Genomic DNA, 20780 nt, shown 5'->3' with positions numbered 1-20780 from the left:
TCAAACGTCTCTACATCATCAGACTCGGAGGATCATTTATCCACGCACCATCACCACAGAGATATTGAAAGTACTTACCAAGGCGAAGTCTCACGACCTGCAGTTTTGGCTGCGAACCCTAGTGTCGAGGAGAACGCCAATGCCAATGCCAATCAGTTTCAATTCACGTTCAGACCCCCTCCCTTTGCTCAACTTCAACAGGGGGATATCAGCGATGGTCTTGAAGAAGTTTTCACAGGTTTCCCAGCATCTGATTCAGAGAACGGCGACGATATTTCTCTCCGCAACAAAACGCATATGTCATCTTCGCAACTTAGTGCTCTCTCTTCCTCCTACGAACTGTTATCTTCAAGCTCTTTACAACCTACTACTGTCAGCGGTTCCCCTACAGCTGAGTCATCATCTACTTCTAGCACATCGTCGACGACATCATCTATATCTGATATCAATGCTACACCTCTTCGGCGACCTCCTCTACCAAGCGCAACGTTTCCCCCCCCAGAAGGCCTAGTCTCATCAACAAGCCTTTCAACACTAGGCTCGAATGCTCCTTTGGTTTCTCCTGGCTTGGTTAGTTATCGCGCGCCAGAAGATCTAGAACCTGGTCCTTCATCGAGTTCAACAAACTACTTTGAGCAAAGAAAGCGTCCACAAGAAGATCTTGAAGAGTATGATCGCTATTTTCAGGAAGTACAGGCGGATAACGATGGTATCGAGAAGAGAGACGATGCGGAACAGCGTCCAACCCAAGAGAGTGAAGAGGAAGAGGAGGAGGAAGAATATGAAGAGGGAGAGGCCGAAGAAGCGGAAGAGGACGAGACAGATGAAGACTCCGATTGGGAGGTCGAGGTTGAGTTGGAACAGCAAGGAGTAGGCGAAATCCGAGATGCTCTTAACATCAATGCCCTTAACATAAACCAGCCGCAGCAACCGATCGCCCTGGAACAGTTTGCTGAAGCTCTTGACGAAATGGACGGCAACGTAGAGGATGACATGGAAGGGGCTTTGGAAGGTACGCATACATCAAAGGAACAAGCATATCTTTGTCTGATTTTTTGCTGATTTAGCAATCGGTTTGAGAGGCCCCATATTTGGAGTGATTCAAAATGTAAGAATTCCCGCCGATATTTGAGTATATTGCATTGAGTTCTTGAAAAGGCTACTCTCATGATCTTTGTCCTCGATACCGCCATAGGATTTGGCGTAGGCCTACCTTTTCTGTTTGGAAAATCTACGGCACTGTTATCGGTCTGTCTGCGCCTTGTACTTATTTGTTTCCATGTACTAATCACCTTCGTAGTTGAATCCCCAACGTTCCCTTCACATTCTACACCTACCAATACGAGCTATGAGGTTCATCACAGATCCAATCGTTGATCTAGTCACACTTTTTCTCGGCAGAATCGTGTTTCCTTACATCGTGCACACATTTCAAGCTTTATTCAGTTTTTCACATTATATATTTTGGGCGCTCACCGAACAAGTTCTGGGAGAGAAAGCAGCTGCCTGGGAAGCTGATCTTACCTCAATGACTGTAAGCAAATATTCATGAAGTTCTACGTGACTTACTGATATATATCGCCACGCAGTCGCGGTATCTGGAAGCAGCCAGCCACCTGCTGGATAAAGCTGCAGCTCAGTGGCCATCTACTCCTTCGGGAGCAAGTGCGACGCGAGGTATCGAGAAGATTCTAGAAAGTGACTGGCAAGTGATACGCTTGGCTGAACCTCATTTCGCCACTCTGGGCTTCCAAGTGAGAAACGCAATAGAGCGGTTACAGGAGACATGGATACGGTTAGCGTTAGGTCACGGCACGAAGGAAAGGATCTTCGCTGTCGTTCTCGGCTATGGCGTAGTTGCGTTGGTTCTGGCCTTGTACTTGAACGTTCTTACGGTTGGAAATGCTAGAACTGCTGGGAGAGCTGTGAGGGGCGCTATTAGGCAGCAGCTGCTCGTAGTGAAGGCATGTATTTTGTGGTCATCACAGTTTTGATGCTGATTTTCCGTAGGTAGCTACATTTATTGTGATTGAGCTAGTCGTATTCCCTCTGGGATGTGGAACCATGCTGGATGCTTGCACCGTGTGGGTCTTCCCGGAAGCAAGTCTGGAATCTCGTGCTGCCTTTTTCTCACAAGCTCCATTAACTGCAATGTTTTATCACTGGGTAGCCGGTACCATGTTCATGTATGTTTCGTTCTGTTGTGTGTACATCGCCTGGTAGTCATACCTGATTTCTTTTTCCAGGTATCAATTCGCCATTCTTCTCGCCGGATGTCGGACAATCATGCGTCCTGGCGCCATGTGGTTCATTAAGGATCCTCAAGACCAGAATTTCCACCCTATCCGTGATATTCTCGACAGGCCAACACTAACGCAGCTACGGAAGCTTCTTGTCAGCGCGGTGATGTATTCAGTTGTAGTTGCCTGCGGTGTTGGTAGCATCGCTACGCTTCTGTTCATCGGAAACAAATCTATCTTCCCCCTACGGTGGAAAACTCGGTAAGCCACAGACAGTGCATTGCACTCAGCTGACTGACCAGCTTCTCAGAGAGCCCTTATCCGACGTACCGGTCGATCTTCTTTTTTTGCTCCTCGCCCTACCATACACTCTACATTACTTTAGGCCAAGAAAGGTTCTTCATCGAGCTGCAGTTCTGGTGTGGAAGTTTCTGGCTGCTGAGTTACGATTAACTTCGTACATGTTTGGAGAGCGACATCCCTCGGAGGAAGTTACCGTAAAATACAAGACTTGGAGTGGCTTCTTCGTGCGTACTGGAACTGACGAAGACGATGTGGTGAATGTATCGGACGGTACCTTCCGCAGAGTTCCGGCCAAGGATAATATTGCTCTTCCAAGGGACATGCGGGCTACTGCGCAGGTGCACGAAGATGGTGAGCCTGTAGACGATGGTGCAAGGCAGCTGATAGCTACGCTGGACGCCGAAGCTGAGAAAGCCAAGAGAGACATCAAAACTGACTTCACTATCGTCTATATACCACCCAATTTCCGGTCGAGAATTATCTACTTCATCCTTGCCATATGGGTCATCGTTGCCGTATTGGTCTCCGCCGGGGTCGCACTTCCCATACAGGTGGGAAGGCAGTTTTTCAAGTTATTCGTCGCAAAGGATATCCACGATGGCTACTCCTTTATCGCTGGCTTCTACCTTCTGTGGGGTTGTTATGTAGTTGCAAAAACGACAGACCGCATGGACAAAAGGCGCCAAAGGAGAAGCGGAGGTGGACCTAGAGCTCGGTTTTCGGTGTTTTTCGTGAAACGCTCTTTCCTTTGGTTTGCAAAGATATCGTATATGATACTCTTTTTGGGTATTATAATACCTGTTCTTCTCGCATTGGTAGTCGAGCTTTACATCACCATCCCTATTCGTCTAACTCTCAATCCTGCAATGGTGCCTCACTTACGGATCGTTGACCTATGGGCCCTTGGTCTTGTTTACGGAACGATTGGCCTTCGTGTTCGTCGGGTACAACCACCGAATCAAATTACGCGAGGACTTGCCACGGTAAGGCGGTATCTTTTGTATAAGTTGCACAACAGCATTGATATAAAAATCCCACAGATCACACACAAAGGGTGGACTCGTCCAGATCCTCTAACAGCAACGAAGGAGGTCATAGGGCCACTAACCGGTGGCTTTCTTGGGATGGTGCTTCTACCTGCTGCAATGGTTTGGGCTGCCCGTCACTTTTTGGCTTTGCCCATTGATAACAAATTCACGCGTGAGTCTTTTGATTCTGAGAGTTTTCTGCTCGATGTTGAACGTTCTCGTTATCTAGTCTTACATGTTTACCCTGGAATATTCGCTGTCGCAGGCTTGGCGCGCTCACTCGTGGTCTCCGTACGGCTTTTGTCGTCTTGGTCCCAGTCAATACGAGATAAGGAATTCCTAGTGGAGATGCGCCTACGCAATCTGGAACCTGAGGTTCAGAAGCCTCACCGTGATGAGCCAGTAGTGGTGGAAAGTTCGAAACAAAATGGTACTCATGTACAGCATCTCTAGCATAACGACAAATTCAAATATCATATAGATATCCCATTATTGTAACCACGACATGATGTATGTAACAAACAATATATATTTCTCGAGTTCACATGGGATAGCTGTACAAAAAGAAAATACAAATTTTTGCAACATGGAAGATATGTACATGTAGGGTATAGACAATATACGTAATACATTAATCTACAGCAGGCTTTCTACAAGGAACATTAAGAGAGAAAAGAAGACAAGTACATGATGTGCTTTACTGAAAATAAACTGGCCGTCATCCACACCCTTAACCTAATCGAGATCATCATTGTCGATGTAGTTGTCTGAGTCGGTGTCCTCATGATCGATAACATCCTCTGCTGGCACAAGCCTATGGGCATCCCAAGTCCCGTCGTCCTGCTCTATAATTTCCCATCTGTCAGGCCTTTCTTCCATGTCATCTAACAACCATTGAATGTAAACATCGCCGGTATCGTCGTCAGCGCTAAGCTTGATAGTCCACCCGAGAAAGATGCGATTGTCGTCCTGAAGGTAGGCAATCAATCCGAAATCGTGGCTGTACTCCACTGCGTAAGTTTCTAGCATGTCGATGGTTACACCCCGGCGCAGAACGTTGAGGTCAATGTCATCAAAATCGCTAAACGGATAGTCATCGGCATCAACCTGAACAGTGGGTGGCTCCCAATCCGGTGATACGTATTCACCCTCGTAGGGTTCATCACCGCTATCACTGCCGTAACTGAAAACATCCATCAGCCACTCGATATCATCTTCGTCTTCGTCGTCTTCACCATCCTCTTCGTCGTCATCCTCGTCGTCGTCATCGTCGTCTTGATAGTCATCTTCTTCAGACAGTGGAAGGAACAGCCCGTCCCAGGGGTCACCTTCAATTATTGGCGATGCACGATTTGGAGATTCTGCGGACGGTGAAGATGCCTTTGTTTTTGAGAGTGCAGAAATGATGGACTTGATGACGAAGACTGGGATAGGGCGGTGACGCACGGCCTTGCGGCAACATGGACATGTTTTACGTCGATAAAGGTGATAATCGTCGTCGTCGTCGTCATACATGTCGTTATCGTCTGGAGGAGCCTTGCGGAACCATTCTTGGAGGCACTCCAAACAGAAGATGTGTCCACAAGGAGAAAGACTACCATATGATGTATAAATGGCAGATGTACAAAAAAAATGGGACACACTCACACAAAGGGCTTACAAAGGAGCTCCATGCATATCTGACATTGCGCATTGCTCTCAACATTGTTGATAATCTGTGATTTACTGAACAATCGTTATATATATGTAAGAAAGTAATTTACATACCTCTTCTGACTTTTTGGATTTGCTTTTCCATTTCTGGACTTGTAACTCTGATTCCTTCAGATCCTGGATGCCAAGTCAGTCGGTGTCAGAAGTTTGCTAACACATACCAAACCTACCTTGCTATTTGAGGTGATTTCTTGTCGTAGCTCATCGATAACCTGGTAGTAATTGTAAATAGATCATGACGTTGGCACCTAGTATTTAACATGACTTACCTTGCTCTGTTTTTTAATAGTTTTCTTAGTTTCTTGAGCTTGCTGCATAGACTATTAGGATTTATGGGATAGATAAGAATTGCTAAACAAACCCTTCTTAAATTTTCGACCTCCCCTCTTAAGCGTCTTAACTCTACAATAACCACATTAGACTCTAACTGAGAGTCGCTTTGATTGTCGGTGGCGTCAATCTCGTAAGTCGAATGTTTTACAGTTTGAGGATGAGAAGAGTCACGAGATTTGGATCTTTCTTTCTTGCTTGGGTGGCGAGTTTCTGAGACAGAAATCTGAGTAACGTTGGAGTTTTCTACCGCATATCTTGACTGAGGTCTGGACTTGACCTTTCCTTTGCGTCCTCGTTCAAATGTAGCTCCTTCGGGAAAAGTTGAAGTTCTAGAGGTAGGCACGGTCGGAGCAGGCCTTTTCTTCTTCGCTCCCCCAAGTGCATCACTTGTATCATTGGCCTTCAGGGGCATAGCCAGCCGTAATGCATTGCGTGTATCAGGAGAGAGCGATTTCCTTCGCCGTCCAGCATTAATGGAACTAGCAGGGGTATCTGCGGGAATTATAAACGCTCGTCGCTGGAAGTTATTGCGCCGATTGTTGAGAGGTTCTTGGTTGTTCATCGGGGTGTTGGTCGTGTAATGACGTGTGTACAGCTTGAGTGGGATGTAGCCGATATCAGTCCTCCATGACGAGGGCATATATACAGTTAGTATCACTCACTTACAATGATATTAGAGGAGCTTGATGCAGAATATAACGTTGGTTTATTGCGTTGCCGCTGTCTGGGACGGCGTTGAGAACGATAAGGGAGGTATAGCCTACAGACACTGCCCACACAGAAACAGATGAGATGTCAGAAAGGCGAAATCCCCTTGTCCCCCCCGCAATCACGTTCCGTGACCGTGAGTCATGCATTGGTAAAAGTGGGTCACGCTACACAGCCACCACGTGACCACGGCATCCTTTCGGACGAACAGATAATCTAGATCCAAAGAAAATGACTATGCGATAGATATATAAAGTCTCCTTTGATTTTCAACATTCAATCGATATTCCTCTCTTCTTTTCCATCTTCCATATACATCTACTATGGCTTCGCAATCTGGTCGTGTTCTTCTGGCTTACTCTGGAGGGCTGGGTGAGTGGTCAGCGCACTCCGAGGCCTTACTTTATCCCTAACTCTACGGCAGATACATCTTGCATCCTAGCATGGTTGATCGAGCAGGGATATGAGGTCTACGCCTTCATGGCTGATGTTGGTCAAGAAGAGGTGCGTTCTGCACGTCGATCAAACAAGACCAAGCAACTAAACTTCTTCCTAGGACTTTGAGGCAGCCCGGGTTAAAGCCCTTGCTGTGGGCGCCAAAAAATTCTTCCTCGAGGTGGGCAATGTCGAACCATTTTCTCTGAAATGTGTGATTTGACCATCGCCCCGACATTATAGGACTTGAAGCGTGAATTTGTAACCGACTTGATCTACCCTGCCGTTCAGGCCAACTGTATTTACGAAGTTTGTCATCAGGCCAGCCTGTTGCGTGATCGCTGGTCAACTGATCCCTTTGCTCATAGAACGTGTATCTTCTCGGCACTTCTCTTGCACGACCTGTTATTGCTCGCGGAATGATTGCAATTGCCGATCAGGAGGGATGCGAGTAAGCCGCTTGATATCCGCTCGCCAAAGAATGTTGACTTACATGATAAATCATTGACCAGCTTTGTGGCACACGGATGCACAGGAAAAGGAAACGACCAAGTCCGCTTTGAACTCGCATTTTATGGTCTGAAACCAGACATCAAGGTCATTGCCCCTTGGAGGATTCCAGGTTAGCTCTCATCGATCGCGTTTGACTTATTTCCTCACAATGGGCGCCTCCATGTGCAGAGTTCTACCACCGTTTCGCCGGACGGCAAGCTCTCCTTGCCTACGCCGCACAAAATCAGATTCCTGTTCAGCAAACTGCGGCCAAGCCATGGTCGACTGATGAGAATCTCTTCCACATCTCCTACGAGGCCGGAATTCTCGAGGACCCCAACACCACACCACCCACAGACATGTGGAAACTTACTCAATCCTTGGAGGACGCCCCTGCAACCCCTGAAAAAATTTCTATTGAGTTCAAGGCTGGCTTACCAGTCAAGGTTGTTACATCGGATCAAAAAACTATCACAGATCCTGTGGACATCTTCCTTACACTCAACACACTCGGCAGGAAACACGGTATTGGTCGTATCGATATTGTTGAAAATCGGTTCATCGGTGTGAAGTCCCGTGGATGCTACGAGTCTCCTGGGGCAACCATCTTGCGTGTAGCCCACATGGATATCGAGGGGCTTACCCTGGACAGAAATGTACGCGCGCTGCGTGACCAATTCGTCACTGTTGAATTCAGCAGGATCTTGTACAATGGCCACTTTTTCACTCCTGAAAGGGAATTTGTAACAAGTGCCATCCCCGCTAGCCAGAGGACAGTAAACGGCGTCGTTAGACTCAAGCTCTACAAAGGCAACGTGGTTGTTGAGGGACGCTACTCGGATGAGGTAAGATATACAGCTGATTCTGTTGCTGTTGAGCTGCTGAGTTTATTTCGATATACCTAGGGGCTCTATGATGAGCGTCAATCATCTATGGATGAACTTGGTGGATTCGAACCTACAGATACCACCGGTTTTATCCAAATCGAGAGCATCCGGATCAAACAGTGAGTCTCGTCCGAGTTCCTGAAAACGATATAATTAGCTTACTCGAATACTATTCCAGGTGGGCTCAGGCTAACATCCGAAAAGGCCAAGCTGGCGTGCAACCTCAAGATGTTTATGGTACTCGCGTCTAGTGGGCCCTGTCTATCATCCCGCCGCGCAAAGGAACGTCACAAAAGTGCTGCATCTGTATCACATCTGTATCCACTGCTTGTTTATCAGCCGTCTTGTACTCTTTTTGTTGTTGTAGTTCCCGTCATATACCACGGATGGCTCACAAAATATATTTGCTTTTAGATCTTCATTTAGATTATATGATAAGGATTGGTGTAGGCGATCCTTCCTGTGGCTTCAGACAGCGTGTACAGGTGGTAGCTCTCTGTCACAATGAGTTCGCGTCAGTACTACGCAGCACGTTTGATTTGGTAAAGTAGCCTGACCTCGCACCTCCCGGGCTTTCCAACACTACCCTTCCATCGAGATACGGTAACTGAGCGTGACCACTTTCGGTCTGTCTATCTCCTTCAAGGTAACTCGAACCGGCGGCATACTCGCCTACAATAGCACTGCAGGCGTTTTCGCTGTATAAGCTATTAACAAACGTTCCTCGCTTGGTTCTATTATTTCGAGCCAAACGCCGCGGCATCCTTCGGAACATATATCTATACACTAGCCATCAATGAACTAAGGATGATGATAATCGGTTGACGCCATATGAAAAGTAGGTATTCACGTACGGAGGAGTGTCTTCGTACATAGCGATGGCTAGCGTTTCCACCCAGTCGACGTTTAGCGTTCGGAGAGAAGAATTAAAGGTGACTGAATCAAGAAAAAGCCCTCTGGCGCGAACATGAACTTTGAGAAAGAACTGGTAAATCTGTAGCTGTGAGGGCACCTGACCTGGAATTGGTTGAGGACAAGTTATAGAGGTGTGTGTGGCAAGTTTCACGAACTTTCCCGACACGGTTCTCCCTTCATGAGTAATAGTACAGGGATAGTTGCACATGTCAATATAGTGAGTCGTCAGGCAAAAGATGTAGGGGCCGCACAACCTCAGTATATCATTGGAAGACTAGTGCAGACGAGAAGGTAATCAGCTGACAATGAACTTGATATTATCGATACGTGGTACGCACTGCGGTCTAACAGTGACGCAATTTTTTGTGCTCCAGTTGGCGACACGAATCCCTGTTCTACTCGAATACAGTACGAGCTCCGAATCTGAATTGATATCTCGAGGGGCCATTGGATAATTGAAGGGCAGAATAGTGACCTGCTCAAATGATGCTGCCTTCATTGCGTGAGGGGACAAGATCTAGAAGGATAAATAGGATCGCAGTCTAACTGCCGACAGGCTATAGCGAACACGATAGCCATTCTATATTCAAAATATCTGGATTCGACACTCACACTTTGTAAGCACTGCTGGCAATATGAAGCGTGGAGTTGTTCGGATTGATATGCGTGACACGTGAGTTTGGGAGTAATATTTGACGGAAAAGACAGGCTGACGCTCAGCTTTCACTGGGCGAGATGGGCACTGGTTTTCTATTTCGATATCATTTGACCCTCAGAATACACAGTTAGAAGATACGAGTCGGAGACGAATTGCGAAAAACGCCAGATAGCCTGAGGGTATGTCTGGATATATAAAAAACGATAGTTCATTCCTGGGTAATAGCCATGAACCTTCTGTCTCCAAGGCGCTGAGTATGATTCGCTCTATTTCCAGATTGGAGAAGGCGTTCAGATCACGAACTATGCTGGGGAGAGGTAAGAAAGACTGGAGGTGGAGTAACTGGTCAAGCCATATGCCTCGCTCATAGCTAAATCGATGGAGGGTTCGACAAGTCTGATGGAATAATCAATTCAGTTTAGTTTTGGTGGAAAGATGTGGAACCTTGCGCAAAGCAATAATATCGGACACGTTGAGATAGGTTTTAATCAGGATGAATATCTTAAATGTCGAGCATCATGGGGCCCAGGCCACATTACGGATTGGTCTGATCCAAGCTCCTAGATCGAAATAAAATATAAAAGTAACGTTCGTACTACGGGAAGTTCCGAGTCAGATTGGATTACCGCGGCTGTTGGACTCAGGATACGTGTATCGACGGCCGGTGCTTTCATCTCGGTGGTTTCTTGGTCCCGTCCCATTATACTTAGCCGCCGTCTGCAAAAGCTTGGGCTCTGTAGAGCATATGGCTACTTTTACCCAGGAGCCTTATGGTACAGCATAGAAATTTTGAGAATGTCTCGTTCCGGTATGTCCGAAACAAAGTTCAGGAGATAATATGTTTCCGGCCTTTGCGCACAAGCATCCTGTTCAGCTCTCATCATCATCTGTATCCTGCAATCTGGTGGTATGGCCGACAAGCAAATGAAGCGATACACACGTGAGGAAGTTGCAAAGGCGTGTATAACTAATACTGTATCGGTCGTTTTCTATCTGACTCATTTTCTCAGCATAACAGCAACATTGACCTTGTCAGCGAAATCATACATACAACAGCGTGAAAAGGGCTAACTTCATCTTTTAAAAATACATTAGTGGATAGTCATCGATTCCAAAGTCTACGACGTCTCGAAGTTTAAGAGTCTTCATCCAGGTGGCGAAGCTGTGTTCTTGGAGGCAGAAATCGGTACGCTGTTTAACCCTCTGACTAAATTACCCGCATCTCGACATACACAATCTACGCAATAGCTGGCCAAGATGCAACGGACGCATTTTATAGTCTACACCGACATGAAGTTATCCTCCGCCCTCAGTTCTCTCGCCTACAGGTAGGAATTCTGACAGACGAAGAGAGTGTTATATATGGCCGTGTTTGTGGTGAACCGAGCACGATACCTTACGGAGAGCCAACGTGGCTTTCTGACGGATATTACAGCCCCTATTATAAAGAGGTAAGTAATATGGTGTTCTAGTGGCTAGAGTTGCCAATAAGACTTCGTTATAGAGCCATAGAAATTTGCAAAAGGCGATGCGCAAATTTGTCGATGACATCCTCCTTCCTGACGCCGTAGTGAGTTACCCCATACCTTTAGGTTGCATGCATAAAATCAGTGTTACAGGCTAGGGAAGCAGATGGAAAACGCCCGTCCACGAGGATAGTTCAAGCTATGACGTACGTATCACCAAATATTCTGTACGAAGCAAGATAACATCCCGACACAGAGATCTTAACATAAATACAATGCGTATGGGTCCTGGTCCCCATCTGAAAGGGCTTGAACTTATGGGTGGAGTGACTTCTGAAGAGGTGGGTTCACGGTGTTCATCGAATATCCCAAACTGATCGTTCTGTGTATATATACAGTATGATTATTTTCACGAGGTATTACCATGCGTGTTTCACTGTGATCTCTTTCAGACTGACACGTAGCCGCTTAGCTTATTGTCTTTCAAGAGATAGCACGGTGCGGAGAACGTGGCTATATTGATGGTAGGCTTTCTTCTCCGATTCATACACCGTATTTGACTTCCTTTCAGGCCTTCAGAGTGGAGCTGTTATTGGTCTGCCGCCTATCATCAACTTTGGGTGTGAAGCGCTTAAGGCGAAAATTGTCCCTGAGATTTTATCTGGCGAAAAATTTATATGTTTGGCTGTCTCTGAGGCCTTCGCGGGGAGTGACGTCGCGGGGCTGCAATGTAAGGCGACGAAGACTCCAGACCAGAAACATTGGATAATAAATGGATCCAAAAAGTAAGTATTCGTGATGAAAAAATTGCATCGGCGTACTACTAACTCAGCCCGTGATCAGGTGGATTACAAATGGCACGTAAGTGTCGCTTCTGATCTTTACCAAGTCTCTTAATAATGTGATTTGATCTAGTTTCTCGGACTAGTATGTTTGCTTTCTGGTATCAACTTATATTTCCTGATCGCTTTTAGCTTCACTATCGGATGCAAGACAGATGTTCGTCCCTCTTTTGCCCCTGTTTCACAACCTTTATTAAGGATTTCCCTGCAGAAAGGTTTAACAGCCATCGTGGTGGAACGTGGAGAAGGTGTCGAGACAAGACTGATAACTACGAGCTACTCAACCGCATCTGGAACTGCATACATCACATTCGACAATGTCAAAGTACCGGTGGAAAATACATTAGGTCCGGAGGGAGGAGGGATCTTTGTCATTTTGAGGTTCGAGCCTGATCTTCTTATGATTATTACTCAGCTGATTTTATCGGACATAAAACATATTTATAGCAACTTCAACCACGAGCGTTGGACCATGTGCTGCAATTCCGCGAGAAGCCAGCGGATGATCGTAGAGGAGTGCCTAAAGTAAACTTTTATCTTTCTCCTTTTTTTTACTTCTTAATATCAACGTGACCCAAGATGGACTAGCCAGCGGTTTGCCTTTGGAAAACCACTGAATGCTCAGGCAGTCGTTCGCAACAGGTTAGGTGCTATGATTTCTCGTACTGAAAGTGTTCAGAACTGGTTAGAAAATATCACGCACCAAATGTGTAATATGGTGCGTAGCTTGACTTTTTTGTCGGATTTGTTATATATAACTATTTTATTACAGTCTTACAAAGAACAAGCGCAGAGGCTTGCCGGGTATGTGATATACAAATGCGACTCTCCAGATCTGAAACCACTGATCTTCCTTGCCCTGCAGACCAATAGCTTTTCTGAAGCTATATTGCACGCGTTGTGCTCAGCAAACTGCAATTGACGCTGTTCAGCTATTTGGAGGGAGGGGACTGACGAAAAGTGGGATGGGTCAACTGATTGAGCAGGTATGCTGATCTTCCATTTTGCCGCATCCAAGCTAATCCTAGTGGCAGTTCTATCGTACGGCACCTTTTGATGCGGTTCTTGGAGGAGGTAAGTTGGACAATCAAATAAAAGTGACTTCAACAGTGTTTACGATGTTTATTTTGGACTAGCCGAAGACGTGTTGGGCGATCTTGGAGCTCGACAAGCTATGCGGCAAATGCCAAAGAATGTAAGACTGTAATGCTGTCTCGCAGGAGTGTACATCAGACCATTCAGTCAGATTCCATGTAATATATGTGATAAGGACATGCCACCTGGGACGAACATACAGGCTGCCCGACCGGTCGGTGCTCCCTGCAACAGAGCCCAGCCAGGGACATGCAAGGAGGGCCGGCCAGGTCTTATCTCTATTCGGCTATACTTTCCAGCCAGCATGTGGAGTTCATGCTGTTAAAACTAGACAGGATGAAAACTAGATATAAAAGACCATTAATATGTATCATAATATGAGATAAACGAAACATACCCTCAGTTGTGTTACGACAATGACAAACTGAGGGGAAAGAGAGAGTGGTTCGAACGAATATCAACCTGGCGTGTTGATCATGTGATCCTTTGGTATTCTACTTGTAGCGTAAATAGGTTCCAACACTCCTCGATACAAGAGAGAAAATGAGGGAAAGATAATTAAAAAAATAAAAATAAAATATAAAGGAGATCATTTAACGTCCATGAATGGTCGGAGAGATATGAAAAATTTTGAAGGCAGTGCTTTAGTGAAAGCATTGGCAATATTGTGTTTTGTATTTATGTATTGGACAGATAGGTCCTTTTCGAGTACTCATTCGCAAATGAAATGGAAACGGATGTCTATGTGTTTTGTTCTAGCGTGGAAAGATGGATCTTCACAGAGTATGATGGCACCGTTGTTGTTGCATAGAAGTGGTGTCAGTTCAATTTGATGGTGATAGACTCCAGAGAGAAGAGTCCTAAGCCATATGAGTTCTTTTGCACACTCGCACGCTGCAATGTATTCAGATTCGCATGTGGATGTGGTGATAATTTGTTGTTTTATGGAACGCCAAGTTACCATGCCAGAACCGACAGTAGTACAGTAGCCCGTAATGGATCGTTGTGTGTCGGGACAGTTGGCAAAGCTGGCATCAGTGTATCCGATGAGCCGTATGGGATTAAGTCCTTCCAGATGTAGTTTCAAGGTTCTTTAGCCTTTTAGGTATTGTACTACCCTTTTCATTGCTTCCCAGTGTGCTGGCCCATAACAATCCAAGAACTGACTGAGTTGTTGGACGGCGAAAGTGATGTCGGGGCGTGTACCCATGAAAAGGTACATCAGTGATCCTACTAATGAATGATACAGCGTAGAAGCCATTTGTATCTGTTCATCATCGTCCTTGGGAGTGTGAGTCGTACGAGAAAGGTATTGACCCGGCTCCATAGGTATAAAAAGTGGTTGAGCGTCTTGTAAGTTGAACTGTGAGATGATTTTGTCAATGAGGGCTGTTTGTGATATTGCAATGGCGCAATTCAGGCGGTCGCGTTTGATAGCAATTCCACCGCAGACTTTTGCCTCCCCTAGGTCTGAAATTTTCCATAAAGTTCTGAGTTCGGAGTTGAAAATCTTGTTCTCCTCCTTTGAACTGGCGATCGTCAAGAAGTTGTCCACATGCACAGCAGTGATGCATGTACCAGATGGCATAGTGCGAGTGTAGACACAGTATTTGCAAGCGAGTCACGTGAACCCCCATGAGAGCATAGCGTCATTGAGTGATTTGTTCCAGACACGCCCGGCTTGTTTCATGCCATAGATGTAGTGAATAGGATGTTTTTGCACATAGAGATACCTCGATTGTCGTAGGATGCACGTGAGAACTTTCCCTTACGCGCGGGAAAGTTCTCCTGACATCGGATTTTCCCGTGAACCCATACTTACTCGTTTTCCTGATGATTTTACACCTCAGTCTATCTATCATTCAAAGACTGAGGTGAGGATACTCTTATATACACATTAATAATACATGACACTGAAAGTACTATAGTCTTTTATTACAGGTATATCAATATATTACAGTCTATCATTCAAAGACTGAGTCTTTATTCTAGTTTTATAATCTCGTCAGGTTATGAGCCCTGGCAGTTCTGACATGTCATCCCAATAATCCTCGAGAACCAATGTCCCTAAACTAGATGATAAAGGAACCAATTGGTCAACCTACAAACTTAGACTCAAATCTATTATCAAAGCAAAAGGACTTGTTAGGTTCCGGAAAAGCCAAACCACCGAGAGAGTTCAGTTTAGATTCCAATAAACAACCACTCAACAAGAATGGAAAGCCTGCTACCGAAGATGACATAGAGGAGCTAGAGGAGCGAAAAGATGTTTTTTGACAAAAGATTGCCAAAACATGTCAGCTCATCATCAACTCTGTATCAGACTCTATGCTAAATAGACTGAAAGCCACCTCAAAAATGACAGGACCACACATTATGTGGCAAGAACTCTGCAAACTACACGAAGGAAAAGGTGATATGATACAACTCAATATGTGGAGAAAGATAATGAGGCTGGAAGCGTCAGAGAGGACAAACATAACTGAACACATCAACGAGATGCTCAAGCTCAGATCAGACCTTGCTGGCATGGGAGGCTCCATAGGAGACCCCCAATTTGCCGCTATGATCATGTCATCATTGCCTGACAGCTACCGCTCTATGCTTTTGGCCATTATGGCCAGCTCATGACAATCAAAACAACACTCACTCCAGAGGACATAATAGCACATATTCTTGAGGAAGCAGATCATCGAGCATCACACACTGGATATCAAGACCCGGGATTAGCTCTCACCGCTAAAGCTAAAGAAAAGAAAAACCAAAGAACGAGCAAAAGCACCCCATATAGGCGTGATGCAGAATGCTACAAATGCGGAAAGAGAGGCCACTATGCCAGCAAACATAGAGACCATGATGATACTTCTGATAAACCAAATTATTGGAAGGAGAAGGGAAAAATACATGCTAAAGTGGCCAAAGTAGACAAATCATCTGATGACAATGATTTCTATGCATTAATAGCATTAGATTCTAATGCAAATAACATCACTCACCAGGAAACTCCTTTTGAACGACCCACTATTGATGATGAGCACTGTTGTTAGAAAAAACCACACACAAAAACAAACTAACACACAATCCTCCCAGATTCCACAGAACTTGTTTATGGGCTTTGCCTCCTAGAACAGTGGAGTGGTCTGGTTGTTTGTGGGGTGGTATGTATGAGGATCCTTCAAAGTAAAACCCAGAGATGTATGGGTGTGGGTTTTGAGGAGGAGGGATAGTTGGAATATAGAAAGATAGGGGCTTTGTGGTGAGTATAGATGAGCACTACCTTGCTAATTGTAGCACAAGGTAGGTTTGAGAACGACAATATGATGAAGTTCCCAGTGATAGCAGGCTCCTGACACACAAACTGTAGTGCTCAGAAGGATTCTAATCGAAAGGGATGATAATGACTTCAAAAGTGGGAAGTGACAATGACAGCAGTTGACAGTGGTAGCAGTGGGAAGTGTTGTGACCACACTGGATCACAAGCAGCAGAGTAGTGAACTTGAATTTAGAGAAGAAGTCTGGAATGGAGTTCTTGTTGTTTTTACAAGGTAAAATATAGGGGTTTATATAGTAAAAGAAAAGTAGGCTATGCACAGTATAGCTGTGCAAAAAGAATGAGAAAGAACGTGAAGGAAGGAATGTACACTGACAAATCCTGCGTAGGTAGTACAGGATAAGATTGTCAAAAAAGGAAAAGAAAGGGATAGAACAATGAATGCTGTGAGTAATGTCACAGGTTTGTATAGCCATAAAGTAAAGTCCAATAGCAAAAAGAGAGCAGGAAAATCATGATGTCATGGGAAGATGCAGTAAAAAAAAAGGGCAAGGCAAAACACTATCAGTATCAACACAGTTCCTTTATTGTCAGTCAGACATTCTAAAAAAATATGTGTCCATAAAAATGATTCAAAAATCAAAAATAATTGCACTGTAAATGAATGTTCTGCTGAAAAAAAGAAACTGGAGCCACCGGTCCACCACCTAGTCCAAATCCGACAGTTCCATGGCCTTACCAATGGACTGGTTGTGTTGGACCACCTGATCAAACAAGGGAGGGAGAGGAGTAGTTCCAATTTGGAACAAGTGAGTCCCAGGCAGCGTGTGGTAGGTGTAGCTGTAGCGAAGACAATGGACAAAAGATAAGTGTACCCAAGTGAATGGGACAGCGATGAACATGGGTGATGCAAGGGGATGAACCTTCTCCAGCTCAAAAACTACCCACCCAAGCTCCAACCAGGCAAGACGAGCAACCGATGTTTCAATAGTATATGATGGCAGATTGATGTCATGAAGATGGACCTGTTGCCCTATTTGGACCGGCCGCCGGGGCTTTTCTGATATCAGCAGTGGCACGTGGTAGTCAACGGATTGGCGATGGAAGCGGATAGGAAGTGGTGACATCAGAAATGGTGGGGGTGCAAATAAGATGAGGAGGAGGAGGGTGGAGGTCACGAAAAAGTGGATTAGAATGGGGATCCAGAAACAACCGTCAGGTGAGAATAAAAAGGAGAGGAAGGGGCCCATGGTGGGGCTAGGCAAAGGAAGGGGAGTAAGGGAAACAACAAAAGCGAGGGCACAATGCAATGTGTAGCCAGTGGCGACGCGAAAATTTGCCAAAATGCCAAAATGCGGAAAGTACCGAATGGAAAAGCAAAGGTGAGTGTGACTGGATTGCCTAATAGAGGTGGTGCTGATCAGCCACAAGTTCAAAAAAGGCAATATTAATTACTATTCCACGTGGCACTGTGCCTGTGTGGCGCAAAGGCGAGTCTTTTTGAATATTTGCTTTGTTATTGACACCTGTCCATGCTACCAATCAACTTTGGTGCATGACATCCACGGACAACTTGAAATTGCAACTGTCCCCAGTTGCTTCCATAAAGGTAGGGTCATAGGGAATAAAACATGGCAATACATTAAAGGGTCATGTCAGCATAAAATTTGTTCAGGTAAGTCATTAATCGTTATCTTCATCATCTGAGTCATTATGCCCATAGTCAGGTTCATCTTCTGGTTCATCTAGGTCGTTATCATGGTCATCCAGTTCGTCCAAGAAGGGCATAGAGTGGCGGTTGAAATAGGGAAGTAGGCAAAATGCTGCAATTCCTCTTTGTGATACTGATCCATCCATTTCTTTTAGAACATACAATCCTCCTTTAGTACGTCGCACAACTTCATAAGGGCCATTGTAACAAGGCTTTGCTTTACGATCCAGCTCTTTCTCAACCTGAGTATTCCGCACTAGAACAAGCTCTCCAGGCTAGTATTCGTTCTTGAACATCCTTCGTGCATAGAGTTTCTCAAACTGCACTTTAGATCTGAGACGAGTTTTGCATATAGTGAGTGCAGCTTGTTGCAAATCATCCTGTCTCTTTTCTAGTTGACAAATGCACAGAGCAATGAGGTCTTCTGTTGACATTGCAGTATGGAATCCATGAACAAGGAAAGTCGCTTCTGTCAGATCAAATGGTAGGACTGGGTCAACTCCATGCAACAGATAAAAAGGGCTGAATCCAGTAGAACAATGAGTAGTGACCTTGTCTGCAAAGAAGGCATGATGGACCTTGGTTGGCCATAAATCGACATTCCCTTCACAGGACTTGACAAGTGCTTCTCTTATGACGAAGTGTCCACGCTCAACAACACCATTTGCCTTGGAATTGTAGGGAAAAATGCGAATATGAGGGATCTAGTAACGTTCCACAAGCTTTTCAAATGCTCCTTTGACTTCGCTTCCATTATCTGTGACAACTTCTCCTATAGCTCCATAGCGACAGATGATTTCTTCCCAGAAAAAGCGAGCAAGATTATGTGCAGATGCTTTCTTCAATGCTCTTCCTTCTTCAGCAAGTGACAGATCATCTCTTGCAGCAACAAGATATTGATATCCTCTGGCCTTGGGCATGAGCATAATGTCGACATAGACTTTGGTGAAAATTGTAGGAGGTGATGAGATGGTAAGTGGGACTTCACTTTTGCGTACACTTCGAATCTGGCATTCATGGCAGGTGCAAATATGATGCTTGACATCTTGTAACATATGGGGCCAGTAAAAGCGCTCTCTGACTGTAGAGAATACACCATTGACTCCTCTGTGACCAAGCCTTTCATGTGCTTCAGTAAGGATGTGAAGTTGAAGATCAGGATTGAAGATGACTTTGAGAGGAGGAGCAGAGTGACGACGCTTGAACATGCTGTCTCCTTTCAAGAAGAATTGAAGTGATCACTTGACAAAACACTTTTGAGCTTGAAGAGAGGAAAATATAGGCAGCTCCATAGTTTGAAGAAAGTAGAAGATTCAACGAAGGGTATCATACTGAGAAGAATTATTGGTAAGGAACAAAGGGAGTGACATAGGGTGATATGGGAGAGGTCTGGCAAGATCAACAAGAAGAGCAATATCATCAAGCCAATCATCTGATTCTTGAGCATCTTCAAAGTCTTCCTCTGTTGGTTGTGTTAGTTTTGGTGATTCTGCACCTTTGTGCTACCTATATATTTTCATTCCTTTCTCTATCTATTCTTCTATCATTCACTATTGATTGTGTTCTCTATTATTTCGCCTTTGTGGCTGCTTTGTTTACCTTTGTTTACAAAACTTCGGACAGTACTGCAGAGTCCAATGCTTCCTATTCTCTAGTTACTCACATTGAACTCTAGGTACTGTATACCTGTCATACTCTCTAATAATAAAGTTACTCACATTGGACTCTAGTTCCAGTCCCTGATTGCTCTCAGCAAGTGGCTAGACACTTCCTTCAAGCTTTGTTCTTAATAGGTTATGAGCCCTGTGCTCTTCCAGGTCCATGATTCTGGTCAAATCGCAAATGAGCATGGAGCAAGACATAATCCGCATAAAGGTTGTGGTTTTCATCGAAGCCATGGTGTCCTCTCATGACATAATCTGAAGTTAGTGAGAGTGAACTCATGTTATGACGATATTGAAGGTTGTTCAGTAGACCAAAAATAGCAGACCTTTCATCTTTTCTGATGGAGCGAATATAGTCAAAGAATGTTTCGAAGGTACTGGCATTGGGGATAGGGATAGAGGCTTCAATAGTTTCTTCTAGACAAGTTTCCAGGTCTTCCAGTGCTCTGAGAGTACTAGAATTTTCGATTGAACCAATTGGGGAATTATCTGGAACAGGCACAGTTTCTTCTTCTGGGGTGACACTTTCAGCAGCAGTTTCCGATTCATCGGTATTTCCATCTAGATCTTCTCCATTGAAGTCATAGTCTGTGACTAAGAAGCTGGATACTGTATTGGATACTCCAGATACTGGTTTGACATAGTGAATAGAACAATGATCTGATGATACCTTGACTTCAAGAGCAGGGTTTTCGATTTTGCCATCCTTTCTGAAAACGAGATAAGTGCCATTAAGTCTCTCTTCAATGCTGACATAGTTCCCATGCGTCCATGGTCGTCCAAGAAGTAGATTATATCTAGTGTCTTTGCCAACAAAGATATTGGCATAAGTTTTGACTTCTCCGCAGTATAAAGCCACGTTGTTGACTAAACCATCAAGTCTACCAAATCCTCCATTGGCATCTTTGACTACAGGTCAAATACTAGTATCCATGGGAAGGCAAATGAGATTTTCCCAAATAGTGCGACTGACTATATTGAGAGCAGACCCTGAATCAACAATTGCTGAAATAGTTTCA

The 20780-nt window shown here is 44.8% G+C and overlaps 4 protein-coding genes across 4 annotated transcripts; 3 read left to right on the top strand and 1 right to left on the bottom strand.

Annotated features, from left to right (window-relative positions):
• Positions 1-6607: 6607 nt before the first annotated feature.
• On the top strand, positions 6608-8558 carry SERLADRAFT_476885 (putative argininosuccinate synthase; the record flags this gene model as incomplete). Its single annotated transcript, XM_007322483.1, has 9 exons — positions 6608-6697; positions 6750-6829; positions 6882-6941; positions 7004-7069; positions 7129-7211; positions 7273-7382; positions 7442-8097; positions 8158-8258; positions 8318-8558. 9 exons carry the CDS (start codon positions 6649-6651, stop codon positions 8388-8390), a joined length of 1278 nt encoding a protein of 425 aa, XP_007322545.1.
• Positions 8559-8607: 49 nt separating this feature from the next.
• On the bottom strand, positions 8608-9553 carry SERLADRAFT_441921 (uncharacterized protein; the record flags this gene model as incomplete). Its single annotated transcript, XM_007322482.1, has 5 exons — positions 8608-8635; positions 8697-8837; positions 8994-9151; positions 9210-9228; positions 9393-9553. The coding sequence occupies 5 exons, from the start codon at positions 9551-9553 to the stop codon at positions 8608-8610; spliced, it is 507 nt and encodes a 168-aa protein (XP_007322544.1).
• A 1012-nt stretch (positions 9554-10565) lies between these two features.
• SERLADRAFT_363449 (uncharacterized protein) lies at positions 10566-13474 on the top strand (the record flags this gene model as incomplete). The annotated part of the gene is made up of 20 exons (XM_007322481.1): positions 10566-10669; positions 10723-10743; positions 10808-10898; positions 10961-11163; positions 11217-11282; positions 11332-11384; positions 11435-11519; positions 11577-11594; positions 11651-11702; positions 11750-11963; positions 12022-12039; positions 12094-12105; positions 12153-12177; positions 12232-12401; positions 12468-12545; positions 12600-12738; positions 12793-12824; positions 12886-13006; positions 13055-13094; positions 13157-13474. The coding sequence occupies 20 exons, from the start codon at positions 10622-10624 to the stop codon at positions 13225-13227; spliced, it is 1557 nt and encodes a 518-aa protein (XP_007322543.1).
• Positions 13475-15742: 2268 nt separating this feature from the next.
• Positions 15743-16162, top strand: SERLADRAFT_441918 (uncharacterized protein; the record flags this gene model as incomplete). The annotated part of the gene is made up of 1 exon (XM_007322480.1): positions 15743-16162. The coding sequence occupies one exon, from the start codon at positions 15743-15745 to the stop codon at positions 16160-16162; it is 420 nt and encodes a 139-aa protein (XP_007322542.1).
• Between the last annotated feature and the right edge of the window lie 4618 nt (positions 16163-20780).

This window comes from Serpula lacrymans (genome assembly GCF_000218685.1).
Source record: "Serpula lacrymans var. lacrymans S7.9 unplaced genomic scaffold SERLAscaffold_13, whole genome shotgun sequence".
Classification (NCBI taxonomy): domain Eukaryota; kingdom Fungi; phylum Basidiomycota; class Agaricomycetes; order Boletales; family Serpulaceae; genus Serpula; species Serpula lacrymans.
Note: the sequence above shows the minus strand (reverse complement) of the source record. Positions and strands in the feature narration are given on the sequence as shown.